The sequence below is a fragment of the Plasmodium gonderi genome (assembly GCF_002157705.1).
Source record: "Plasmodium gonderi DNA, contig: Chr02, whole genome shotgun sequence".
Classification (NCBI taxonomy): Eukaryota; Apicomplexa; class Aconoidasida; order Haemosporida; family Plasmodiidae; genus Plasmodium; species Plasmodium gonderi.
This window is the reverse complement of record NW_021628926.1, coordinates 330,616-344,524: the sequence shown is the minus strand read 5'-3', so window position 1 is coordinate 344,524 and position 13,909 is coordinate 330,616. Positions and strand designations below refer to the sequence as shown.

General features: G+C 34.0%; 1 protein-coding gene across 1 annotated transcript; it reads left to right on the top strand.

Annotated features, from left to right (window-relative positions):
* Nucleotides 1–5,658: 5,658 nt before the first annotated feature.
* On the top strand, nucleotides 5,659–13,200 carry PGO_020650 (hypothetical protein, conserved; the record flags this gene model as incomplete). The annotated part of the gene is made up of 1 exon (XM_028685883.1): nucleotides 5,659–13,200. One exon carries the CDS (start codon nucleotides 5,659–5,661, stop codon nucleotides 13,198–13,200), a length of 7,542 nt encoding a protein of 2,513 aa, XP_028541684.1.
* Between the last annotated feature and the right edge of the window lie 709 nt (nucleotides 13,201–13,909).

Sequence of the window (13,909 nt, the reverse complement as noted above, 5' to 3'; positions counted from 1 at the left end):
ATGGTAGATAATTTTTCATTTCCATTAAATGTAAAAAAGAAAGGCAAGGAAGACAACAGGCCAAACGAGTACAAACATTTTCACATCGTACGGTTATATAAAAGATAAAAGGTAGGATAAAATGTATTAGCCAAAGACAAACAAATGAATGACAGATATGTGTGTGTGCGGATAGGGCCATAGGCAAATATGCGAGTATGCATATATGCAAATATGTGTGTCGGGTGTACATGTATGAATATCTCTCTAACACATTTGTATATGCTTGCATACGTGCAAACAACAAATGAAACAATTATAGATTCGAAACAGTTACAGATTCGAAACAGTTACAGATTCGAAACAGTTACAGATTCGAAACAGTTATAGATTCGAAACAGTTACAGATTCGAAACAGTTACAGATTCGAAACAGTTACAGATTCGAAACAGTTACAGATTCGAAACAGTTACAGATTCGAAACAGTTACAGATTCGAAACAGTTATAGATTCGAAACAATTATAGATTCGAAACAATTATAGATTCGAAACAATTATAGATTCGAAACAATTATAGATTCGAAACAATTACAGATTCGAGACAATTACAGATTCGAAACAATTACAGATTCGAGACAATTACAGATTCGAAACAATTATAGATTCGAAACAGTTATAGATTCCCTTTAAAGGGTCTATAATAAAGTACGTGTTCATATAAAAACCATTTCCCCTGAAAACAGTAAAATAAGAAATTAATCTACTGTCGCGTAGCCCCACGTTCTGCGAACATTCGATTTAAAGTTGCTGTCTCGGTACGAGGGTGCGTTAAATGCCCGAAATGCCAACTTTGTGTGTGCATTAAACATATATGTACATTAGCACGAACATTCATGGGCACTCGGTTTGCAGAATTATAGAAATCCAACTGAACATATACAGTAGACCCTAAGCATATTGAGTTGTATGTGCTTCCCCATATACATACACAGTTATCCTCCACAAGGATAAAAAAAATAACCACGTCGTTTTTCTCCCCCTTTATCACACGTGTTCTAGCATTTCTAACCTGTTACAACTTTTCATCTAGTCCAAAATTCCCCTTTTTTTTTTTTTTTTTTTTTTTTATTTTTTCTCAGGATGCAATTTATTCATAAATGGACGCAACGTTAAATCCAAAAAGCAAATTCATTTGGATTAAGTAAAGGCAGAATGAGATTCTTTCCCCTTTTTTGCAAATCTCTATTAAATATAAAAATATCGTTTCTTTATTTTATTTTTTTTTTCTAGGAGTACACAGAACAGCACACGTCTGTGTCATTTCGTGGGTGTATATATAAACACAAAACGTGTACGTGCATATATTCGTAGGGCTCGAAAGTGTTATATATATATATATATATATATATGTACGTATTTGTGTGTACATGCATATATATACACATGTAACGTTATGCAGGAACGAATAAGACCTCAAATGTTTGGATTATCCCATTAGCTACTTATCTAATTTTACTGGTAAATTCAGTCATCACAAGAAAGAGAAATATAATTACGTCTCTTTCCTAGAGGTTTTTGTGGAAAATTGCATACGTGCGTACACACATAAAATCTGAGTTTGTGCAATATGACCTGCACACGTTCATACAGGAGGGGGGAGAAAAGAGTCATGGTGTATTACGTAGATTTTATAGTATTCATCTTATACATATAGTTCGTTATAAATGTTATATATTTTACTTATCATCAATATTATGCAAATACAAAAAGTAACATGGGGTGGGAGGGAGCAAAAACTTCCCGCTATGCTTTTTTTTTTTTTTTTTTTTTTTTATCATTCTTGGGGTTATATAATACCAACCAACCCCCACGCCGCTTGTACATGTATGAAGTGAATAAAAGGAAGATAGGATGATAAGTCATTAAAAAGTAAATGAAAAAAAAAAAAACAATTTTCCTAAATTTGTAATTTTTTTTTTTTTCACGTCTTTTGTTGGTTTAGAAAAAAAAGTTATAAATGAGAGTCTCAACATGTTCTTGCAGTTTTTTTGTTAACATGTGCACGCATATACATATGAGAGAAAAAGGGCGAACAATATGTACATAAACATTTTTATATATCCATGATACATGTGCATTCAGGTATGCCTATATATATGTATGTATAGTATACATAGTAAATATATGTATGTATAGTATACATAGTAAATATATGTATGTATAGTATACATAGTAAATATATGTATGTATAGTATACATAGTAAATATATGCATGTATAGTATACATAGTAAATATATGTATGTATAGTATACATAGTAAATATATGTATGTATAGTATATATATATATATGTAATAATTTTAGCCGGAATTGCAATTTTGCAGGTATGCAGTAACGTTTTTACAAGTTTCCTGCTTCTTCAGTTTTGGCAAATCTTCAATTTATCGTTTGCCAATTTGCTAATTTTTAAATATCAGTATTTAATTTTTTATTGACCAATTTTTCGCCTTTCATTTTTCAATATTCACTTTTCAATTTTCACTTTTCAGTTTTTCATTCATCTTTTTCACTCTTCATTTTTTACGCTTCATTTTTCATGCTTCATTTTTTACGCTTTATTTTTCATGCTTCATTTTTCATGCTTCATTTTTTACGCTTCAATTTTTGAATTTTTCGTTTTTCCAACTTTTCAATTTTTCATACATACTTTTTTATGCGTACCTTTTTTTACGTACATTTTTATGAGCACATTTTTAAAATTTTATACATTTTACATGTACCTTCTTAATGCCTGCAATTTTAACACCCACCTCTCGTGTCATACATCATTTTGCAGTTTTCATCCCATAACCACAACTAAAAGATTATTTCTTTCCACATTAAAGGAAAAAGAAAACAGAACTCATAAGCCGAGATTAAATCAAAGGGAAAACACCCCAAAAAAAAAAAAAAAAAAAAAAAAAAAAAAAAGTGTTACATGAGTGTTTAAGCGCATGTACATAAACGTTTACATACATACATATGCTTATACATACATATGCTTGTACATACATATGCTTGTACATACATATGCTTGTACATACATATGCTTGTACATACATATGCTTGTACGTCCATATGCCTGCACATGCATATGCTTCTACGTATATATGCCTGAGCATATATATATATATATATATATATGTATATATATTAACCCGAAATTTCTAACCAAGTGTAATACGTAAACCATTCATGCTAAACAGTTTTGATCGGAAAATTAATCAGGATTCCAATTTTGACCTTCAAATTGAACTCTACATTTTTTTTGAGTAAGCGAAAAAATCTAGCCCTTGTATGCATGGATATTACTAGGGGAGGGGTGGACATGCCTTCGCGTGAGTATATGCATATATACACGCACGTCTATATATATATACACCACACACACTTCTATATATGCACACGAAAGACATCTCGAGTGCATCTGGACTATGTTGCATCTTCCCACTCCATGCATCACCAGTTTCACCTAGGAGAAAAAATGTTTCCCTCTCTCCCATACATACTAACCTTATAAACAGTCTCTACATATTCAGTTGTTTATAACAATACTTCATTTTTTTTTTTTTTTTTTTCATTTTTAATGTATCCATATTATATATACATTCTGTGAATGAATCCACGTTGTAGTGGAGAAGACAATCTTCTTCATTGAAATGCCACTTTTGCAATCACAATACATCTTTATTTCTCATCCCCTATACGGATCTTAATTAGTTTAACATTTCTGTTTCGGTGAGAACCCCCGTGCCCGTCTCGCATATGTATGTACGTGCCTATGCATGTATGTATCTATGCATGTATGTTTCTATGCATGTATATTTCTATGCATGTATGTTTCTATGCGTGTATGTTTCTATGCGTGTATGTTTCTATGCATGTATGTTTCTATGCGTGTATGTTTCTATGCGTGTATGTTTCTATGCGTGTATGTTTCTATGCGTGTATGTTTTTTATTTTTTCTCCATTTTTTCTGAACGTTGGCCTCTCTTCTCCCCGACTAGTTTTTTTTTTTCTTTTTCTTTTTCTTTTTTTTCTTTTTCTTTTTTTTTTGATTTCCTGTTTCAATGCTGAACTTGTTAATTGTTCATATGAATTCACCCCACGAATTTCCATAAACCACAACCAACCACCGATCATTTAACGGTTGCGTGAAATTCTCTCCCGAATAGTGTGTACTGTCCTGTGCACAACCTGTGCATGACCTGTGTTTTTACATATCTCTACTTGCAGTGTAAATGTATGTACATGCGCTGTCATATAAGGGTGGAGAAAACATACACACATGCAAATTTGTACACATGCATCTGAAATTACATATGTGTGTATGAGCGCACGTCCAAATGTGCAATTGTTACTCGAGGGAAAATAATATATATACATGCATAATACATGCACAATACATGCGTATAATTAGGAAATAGAAAATTTTCTTCCCCCTCGAGGACCACTTGCTTGTACATGCATTTATGTAGAACTGTTTTAACGATTTTAACAATTTTAACAATTTTAACAATTTTAACAATTTTAACGATTTTTATTTTTTTTTTTATTATTTTTTTTTTTTTTTTTTTTTTTATTTTTACGCCTTACACTCCACTTTTTTTTTTTTTTTTTTTTTTTTTTTTTTTTTTTTTTTTTTTTTTTTTTTTTTTTTTCTCTTTTCTTTCTTTTTTTTTTTTTTTTTTTTTTTTTTTCTTTCCTTACCCATTTATTCCTCTTTGCATTTCCGCGCAATTATGAGCTAAGGTTTTACAAATGTGCACATGTATAATATTTATATTTTCATATATATGATATGATACGTTATTATATATGTACAAATGATTTTAGCATAATTAGTCATCGAAAAGATGAGAAAAAAAAGAGAGGAAAAAAAAGAGAGAAAAAAAAAGAGAGAAAAAAAAGAGAGAGAAAAAAAAGAGAGAGATAAAAAAAGAGAGAGATAAAAAAAGAGAGAGATAAAAAAAAAAAAAAAAAAAATGCTTATAGATATTTCTCGAATCATATTATTAATAAAAGAAAATTGAATTTTTTTTTTTTTTTTTCTCTTTTTTCACACATTCCCCTTGAATTGTTGGTTATACGAACAGAGTTATAAAAGTGAAACGAAGAAATTACAGAGTTATATTTTTTTTTTTGCTATCACCTCTGACGTAAGTAACAGTCTTGACACATAGGACACGCTGCACCGATTCTTTATATTTGGGAAAAAGTTCCCTTCCACACGGTCCCCCCTGAGGGGAAACGTAGGGGAAAAAAAAAAAAAAAAAGGGAAGAAGCGGAGTAGAAGCGGAGTAGAAGCGGAGTAGAAGCGGAGTAGAAGCGGAGTAGAAGCGGAGTAGAATCGGAGTAGAAGCGGAGTAGAAGCGGAGTAGAAGCGGAGTAGAATCGGAGTAGAATCGGAGTAGAATCGGAGTAGAATCGGAGTAGAAGCGGAGTAGAAGCGGAGTAGAATCGGAGTAGAAGCGGAGTAGAAGCGGAGTAGAAGCGGAGTAGAAGCGGACTGTGGCATGAGTGAGCGTGATAGAGGTGGTTTTTACCATTCCGATTGTTTTAGCTCGTAGGAGTTGCAATATATATATATATAACTTTTTTTTTTTTTTTTTTGCTTCTTCCAATTTTTGGGATTACAAAATGGAATCGTACATTCGCGAGAGTAAGAAGCTAACTTATAAGAGTAGCAAAGGAAAGAAACTGCTGAGATATGTGGATATATCACTAAACAATAAATCATTGCATGATAGCCATATCATAGAATTAGTGAAGATTTTAAAAAAGAATATAAAAATTGTTTACAATAATTATTACTGCTTGAATATCGATTTAAGTGAAAATCACATAACGTGCACAGGATTAAAAAGCTTACTGAAATATATTTTAAATTATAATGAGAATATTGGAATTCATATTTTGAAATTGTATAAGAATAATATAAAGGATGATGGTGTATCATTGATTAAACAATTAATATACATTCAGAAAATCCCGATGGAAGAATTACATTTGTCGCATAATTTTATTCAAGATAATACATGTAAAGAGTTATTGTTAAGTTTTGTTCAGGCAAAAAAAGAAAGTAATTATGTATACCCGAGATATGAGAAATATCAAAACACGTATAAACCTGTACAAATACCTGTATGGATTAGATTAGAATATAATTGTATTCAAAACCCAAAGGAAATATTAAAAGAAGTGGAAGATTTTGCTAGAAAAAAGAGAGGTTACAAAAGTAATTTAATTATTTGTGCAGCTTTGAGGAGTGATAAAAGGTGCTGTCCGTATAAATGTTTGAATGCTACTGTTAGAAATACTCCTATTATGCATGTATACATGTTTATACATCAAAAGGAGAATCCTTGCCTTCAATTGTTATCATCTACCAATGGAAAATTCATAAAAGAAGAAAAAAAGAGAGAATTTCATTCTCCATCGGATGTTGCAGTAGTGGATTCTGATCGATCCCATCAAATCTCCAAATTGGATAATAAGAACCTCGATTCAGACATTCCACCTAAGAATGAACAAACTGTTGAAACGAGAAGTAATACTGTAACTGCAGGAGGGGAAGCAGCAACAGCAGCAGCAGGAGGAGGAGGAGGGGTGAAATGTGTACAATCCAAAAATAACTCTGTCATCAAAAATGGATTAAAAATTAATACAAAAAGTAGCACCACCAAATCAGGTGATCTTCATACAGGAATTGTTTCTAAAAAAAACAAATCGAAGGGCCATGGGAATGATAGAAGTGGAAGCAAAATTGGTAAGAAAAGAGGAGCAATGAAGACATCAAAACGGAGAATCGAAGCGGATCTTCTGAATGACATGAGTCTCGATGAGGAGGAAGACGAAGAAGAGGAGCAGGAAGAAGAAGAAGATGAAGAGGAGGAGGAGGAGGAGGAGGAGGAAGATGAAGAGGATGAGAACGACGATGATGAAAACGACGATGATGAGGATGACGACGATGAGGACGACGATGATGATTATTCAGATGAGGAAGAAGACGATGACGATGATGAAGATGATGACGATGACGAAGAAGATGACGAGGATGAATACAATTATAAAGGTCGTAAAACATTTATGACAGATCTTAGTAAAATTCACAAAGAAAAAGGGAAGAAAAGTGAAAAGGTTCTAGATTCTTCCACCCATTATGTAAAGAAAAAGGGAACCCCACAAGGGGTAGATCCAAATATAGGTCAGGGAAAGCTTGAAGACGAGGATGAAGGAGGAGAAGGAGGAAAGCTTGGTATACTAGGCCGTAGTAAGAAGAAGAAAAAGAAAAAAAAGAAAAAGGAAAAAGGGGAAAATTATAAGAAAGATGTGAGAAACTTGGACAATAATAATGATAATGGTGTGAATGAGAAAAATAAGATCGAAAACAATAAGGATATTTCAAAAAGGAAAAACAGTCATGAGGAGAAAGAAACTCTGAGCAGTTGCAACAATCGCGACAGCCCAGCTAGCGAATCTGTTAATTTCGATGGAGTACTTAGTGATCCTGCATCTGCCATGTACGGCAAAGAAAAGGAACACGTGGATTTATTAAATGATAGTGTTAGTAATTTACCACTTTACATTATTTTGGATTGTAGTGCAGTATTGGATATGAAGGAGCTTTGGAAAGATAAGTTATTTCTACCGTTCAGTTTCCCAGGCCTTCTTTATATGTACAATAATAAATTGTTGAAAAGTAACATCGAGAGGGCTAAGGAAAGTGCACGAGGAAGAGATATTTCAGAAGAAGTTGAGGAAATGGAAGAAGGGGAAAATGCAAAGCAGGTTGAGATGGACGAAGTGCTGAAAGAATCTCAAAATGGCCACATCAGAAAACATTCCAAAGGGAGAAGAATCGGAGCAGGAGGAAATGTTTTTTCCCCCTGTGTTAGTGGTGGTGACAGCAGCGTTAGGAGCGAGGTATGTGAAAATGACACGTTCATCTGCTTAATGTGCAGTTATGTAGCGAATGAACTAAAGATGGTATGTCAGAAAAGTGAAATTATAAGACAGAAAATGGTTAGTCTGAAGCTGAATATATGGGATAAGCTATCCGAATTGGGAATAATTGAATTTTTAAGTGTACCAAAAGATTTTAAGGAAAAAAAGAAAAATTTTTTAAATTCCTCTTTTTTAACAGAAGCACAAATAAAACTAGCAAATGAATATTATGATATTTCACAAGAAACATTACAAATGATTCAATTTGCAATTCTGTGGTCAACGTATATTTACAAAATTGGAAATAAAGAAATCATAATTAAAAGTGATGCAAAAGAAATAAACAAGACAGATGTGAAGAAAAGTAAAAAAACAATTTTTACAGAAGTTCTATATTTGACATCTTCTCCAAATATTTATTCATACTTTGAACATTTGTATGAAGAGGATATCAATTTGATTCTCCCTCTCTGTGTAACTGTTAATCAGATAAATAATTATATACAAAATGAACATGGTTACATCGTTGATTTATTAACAAATGATAAAGCAGCAGTAGATCCTAAGAATGTTAACTTTAATTTGAATAAATCCTTTTTTAAAAAATTTGTAAAAGACAAATATTCCAAATATTTGACAGATGATAGTAATGCGTACGACACATCAATTAGAGGACAGGTAGTAGCACCTTCAGGGATGGTGGTAGCATCTGGTGCTGGTAATGCAACACCGATTGCTGTGGGCACTGCAATACCTGGTTGCATGGAAGAACAAAGTAAGAAAAAAAAAGTGACAGATGTGTTAGGAGAAAATGGAAGAAAAAAAAAGGATTATGAATTTAGTTCGTCCATGAGGAAGAACACAGAGAAATCAAAATATGGAATGACAATAATGCATGAAAATAATACCTCAGAGCACTTCATGATTCATAGTGTTGATGCAAAAGTGAAAAAGAAAAAAAATTCCATAGGTGGTGGTGGTGGGGGAAGCATCAGTAGCAATCGAAGCGGTCATCAAAGTGGGAATAAAAAAGGAATTTCATCTGGAGATGTTCATAAAAATGGAAAGTTTATTCCAGAACGGAATAGAAATGGAAACGAGTATATTATGAACAATTGTCCCAGTGATAGACTTGTCTCAGGAGTAGTGGGGGTTCCTGATGAACCCTACATGAAGAATAACACAAGTGACATCTTTGACATTAAATCTGTGAAATCTTTTTCTAATGAAAATATCCTTAAATTATGTCAATTGGAGAATAATACTATATCTATTATGAAACCTCCTCATATCGGGATTATGATGGGAAAAGGAGAGGATGAACTTGAAAAGAAGAGGTTGGAGGAATCATGTTCATATCACAAGATGGAGGAGGAATATAAAAATGAACCAATGTTAAACACTCTAGAAGGAAATGTAATAAAAGAAGAAGGAATTGGGAATGCAAAACAGCAGCATTTTAATCTCCCTCAGAGAGGAGCAGATGGTAATAATGATAGAAGCAATGATGACAATGCTGCTGTGTGCATGTCGAACATAGGAATGAAGAACAATAATGATGATATGGATTGTAATGTCGAGAGGGATGATGGCCGCATCCATGGTGATGGCTTAAAAAATGGTAAAAAAAGTAATGTCTCTATTATGTATGCATCTACCATTGAAAATAAGCTTATGAATGATGTTAATATGGTGAAGAATAACTTTCCCAATGCTGTTGTTTCCACAGCATCACATATTGAAAGTTGCATAGAGAAGGATGGTGCAAATGTAACTAATCTACAAAAATCCAAAGGAGGAAAATTGAGTATTTATAATATGTTGGTTAATGCATTTAATGGGAAGAAAAAAAATGTGCAAAGAGAAATTGATATGGAAAACACTACAATCGATAGGAGTAATAATAATCATAGTCTGAATTCACATAACGGAGGAACTACTACTAATAACGGTAAGGATAGCGGTTATCTTGTTTGCAACAATGCTAGTGCAGCATCTACCAATTTTCAACCAGGACCCATGGGTTCAAGGGTGGCAAACAATAGCAATGATGAAAGCATCAGTGAAACGGGACTTATGCATGCACAGATGTTAAATAATGACAAATCAAATATGGCAAGCGATAAGCACAAGGACAAGCTGATTAACGATGGTAGTAACATCAACATGGGTAACAACAATAATAATGGCAGGAGCAGTAAAAAGATACTGGTAGATGAGGGAGAATTCCCCAATGAAACAGTGACTGGTTGTGGTGGTGCAGTGACGACACATGTTTCGAACCTTACAAATGACAAAAGGGTGCACGCAAACAATAACAGTGGCAGTAACAGTGGCAGTAACAGTGGCAGTAACAGTGGCAGTAACAGTGGCAATAACAGTGGCAATAACAGTGGCAATAACAGTGGCAATAACAGTGGCATTAATTTTAATAGGAACAATTTTAATAAGAATAAGAAGAGTGGAAATTCTATTCATGTCGAATCCAATTTGTTATTAAATCACAACAAGGCTATGCTGAACGGTTCACTGCCAGGCGAAAAGGGTGACCTATCCTATTCCTCCCAAATGGGTATTGGAGGGATTGGCAATGGAAAAATCAATGAACCCAAAAGGAGTGAACCCCAAACCAGTGAATCTAAAATAAATGAATCCAGAACCAAAGATGGAGGAATAGCTACAATCATGAAGAGGAACGACGAAATTGATACAAATGTTTTGGTTGGTGGAAATTTCCTTTTTAATGCCTCAAGTGTGGGAGCAGAAGGCAGTGTTGGAAATGCTGGAAGTGCTGGAAATGTTGGAAGTGCTGGAAATGTTGGAAGTGCTGGAAATGTTGGAAGTGTTGGAAATGTTGGAAGTGTTGGAAGTGTTGGAAATGTTGAAAGTGTTGGAAATGTTGGAAGTGTTGGAAATGTTGGAAGTGTTGGAAATGTTGGAAATATTGGAAGTGCCGGAAATTGCAAAGAAACATCGAAAAAAAAAGGAATAGAGAGCACACAAATGGGTTATGAGTCCTTAAATGCAAATGAAATGGAATTAAACACCTTGAGAGGTAGTATGCCAAAGAGCTTCAATGACAGTCTAAGTATGTATCTTGAGAGTAGTAATAAGAACAATAGCTGCTATGAAAATATGATTCCATTTTTTAATCAGAATTTGTTGAAAGACGAATTCGAAAACAATTTTATAACCTCTAGTAATAACAAGGCATCAGAAAGTGAGCAAGAAAATAAATTCAATCAATTAAAAAATATATACGACAAGTACAAAGTAGATATCATGAACACTTCTCTCTTGCTGGAAGAAATGATTTTGAATCAAAATGTATGCAAGTATATCCCATCCGAATTGTATAACAAAATTTTGAAGTGTTATGAGAGACTGGATTGTCTCTTGTCTGGCCTCAATGGGATTGGAACAACAGGACCTTTTGGAGGGATTGGCGCTGCGAGGGAGTTGAGTACTGTGGGTAACCTGAACGGGTTGAGCGATCTGAACGGGTTCAGTAATTTGAACGGGATGAGTGACCTGAACGGGATGAGTGACCTGAACGGGATGAGCGATATGAACGGATTGGCTGGTTTGAATGGATTGGCTGGTTTGAACGGATTGGCTGGTTTGAACGGATTGGCTGGTTTGAACGGATTGGCTGGTTTGAACGGATTGGCTGGTTTGAACGGATTGATTGATCTGAACGGTTTGAGCAACTTGAATGGACCGAATGGACCGAATCAAGATGTTTTATACGAAGATTTCAAAAATTATTGGGACGATGCTTTTTCAAAGGATGAATCTAACACAAAGACCTTAGGAGGCAGAGATCGATTGATGAATGGGAGCTCGAAAATGAACTTTAGAGGAGCAGATGTTAGCGAAGCAGGAGGTGCATACACGGGTTCAGGTTCAGGCGCACTTATGACGCATCCAGATTTTCTGGAAAAGACAACGAATGGAAGTAGCAATAAAAATAACACAGCTGTGAATAGCATGTTTTACAACACGATAAATGGAAATAGAGGAATTAACTCCGTTAGGGGATTGAATTGTAGTGCATTGAAGAGTGGCCTTATGAGTGCCAGCAGTAGTGACGCAATCAGTGGAGCTGGCACAATCAGTGGCAGTGGAGTTAATATGTCAAGTCTTCTGAACTGTCAGAACAACGGAACCGATAGTCCCGAGAAATCAGGGAAAATGGCATCCATGAATATGAACATTGGAAGTACTAGCAATAATGGTGACATAAGTTTCAGCACCATGAAGAACAATTCATCACAGAAGAAATACATAGCCAATGTTGCAGATGGTATGGTAGACAACCCAGGTTATAAGAACATGTGTAGTGGCCAAATGAACACAAACAGCAATGCTGGAAGCCATAACATGATTACGAACAGGAATGTGCAGTTGAGCGGAATGACAAATTACAACATGAACCACGGGGTAATAACTACAAACCTAAACATGTGTGGATCTATGAATATTGGGAAAGTGAAAGACCTAAAGAACCTCAATACAGTGTGCAAGGGAAAGGAAGGGATTCCAAAAAATATAGAATTGGATGTGGATGATTACAAGCACGTAAATAAAGTGCTAAATGCAAATAATAACATATTAAACATGAAAATGGGTGGAGAAAAAAATGTACTTGATTTTTGCAACAATGATAGAAGTGCTAATAGCATGGGTAATAACATAAACCATACACCCAACAAGGAGCAGCATTATGCACATAAAATGAACACATACAATGATATCAACAGTGGAGGAGGAGGAGGAGGTACCTGTGATTCCAATTTACTTGCGTTAATCAACATGAAAAAAAATAACAAGAGTGGTGCTGCTGCTGGTGTTGCTGGCTGTGCTACTGGTTCTGCAGGCGGTGCTACTGGTGCCTCTACCTTGATGAATCAGCAGAAGAATTTTGGAAATATCAACAGTGTGAATGAGCCAAATGGACTTAGGAACAGCAGTTATAAAAAGCTAGTGGATAATGAAAAGATTAACATGTATAACAATTCTGTGAGTAAGAATGTCGTGAATGAAATGAACCTGAAATATTTGGAAGTGTTAAACAGCCAATTAAATATTGCTACAAGAGAAAACAGAAAAAATGACTGTGACTCAAATGTTATGAACAAAAGCATGCGAATTTTCCAAAATGATCTTGATAAAAAACACAAAAATCCTCTAATCAATTTGTGTGAGAAGGGGGGAAACATAAAGAAGTTATAAATTTCTGTTTTTTTTTTTTTTTTTTCTTTATTTCTATATATGAAAGTTGGAACGTTTAAGGTGTTACTTTCTTCAGGATATTCTCCCCCTTCCAACTTCCAAATAAATTGCTCATTTCTCTTTTTTTTATAATTAAAAAAAGTTTACGTATGTTTCGAAACAGATCATTCGAAGAATTAGCTGTAGATAAAATGTTTTCCAAATTAAAAAAAAAAAAAAAAACAGCCAAAAAGTGGACTATATATATATGTATACATATATGTGCATGCAAATTTATTATTGCCTGTTCAGGTGAAATTGTTAAAATAAAAAAAAAAAAAAAAAAAAAAAGAGCTAGTCGGATCAAAATAAATAGCAACAGCATAAAAGTTGCATTTATACCACCTACCTGAATAGCAAACAAAACCGAGGAAAGTTCTAGATAAATGAAGACTGTACGAACACAATACAGTAGTGTGTATATATATATATTTAACCATGTTTCCTGAGTATCCCATTTTTTCATCCCTCCCCCCCTTCTTGGCATATTTTATGTATAACTATTGTTCGGAGAAAAGTTGGTGGTGGGAAGGGGAGAAAGGATTCATATTTTTGCATTTAAATAGTGTTAAACTTTATTTGCATGGGACTTTACGAATTGTTAAAAATTGTGAATTTGTGACAAATAATTTATTACACCCACGTAGGGTGTGTGTGTGGGGAATAATAG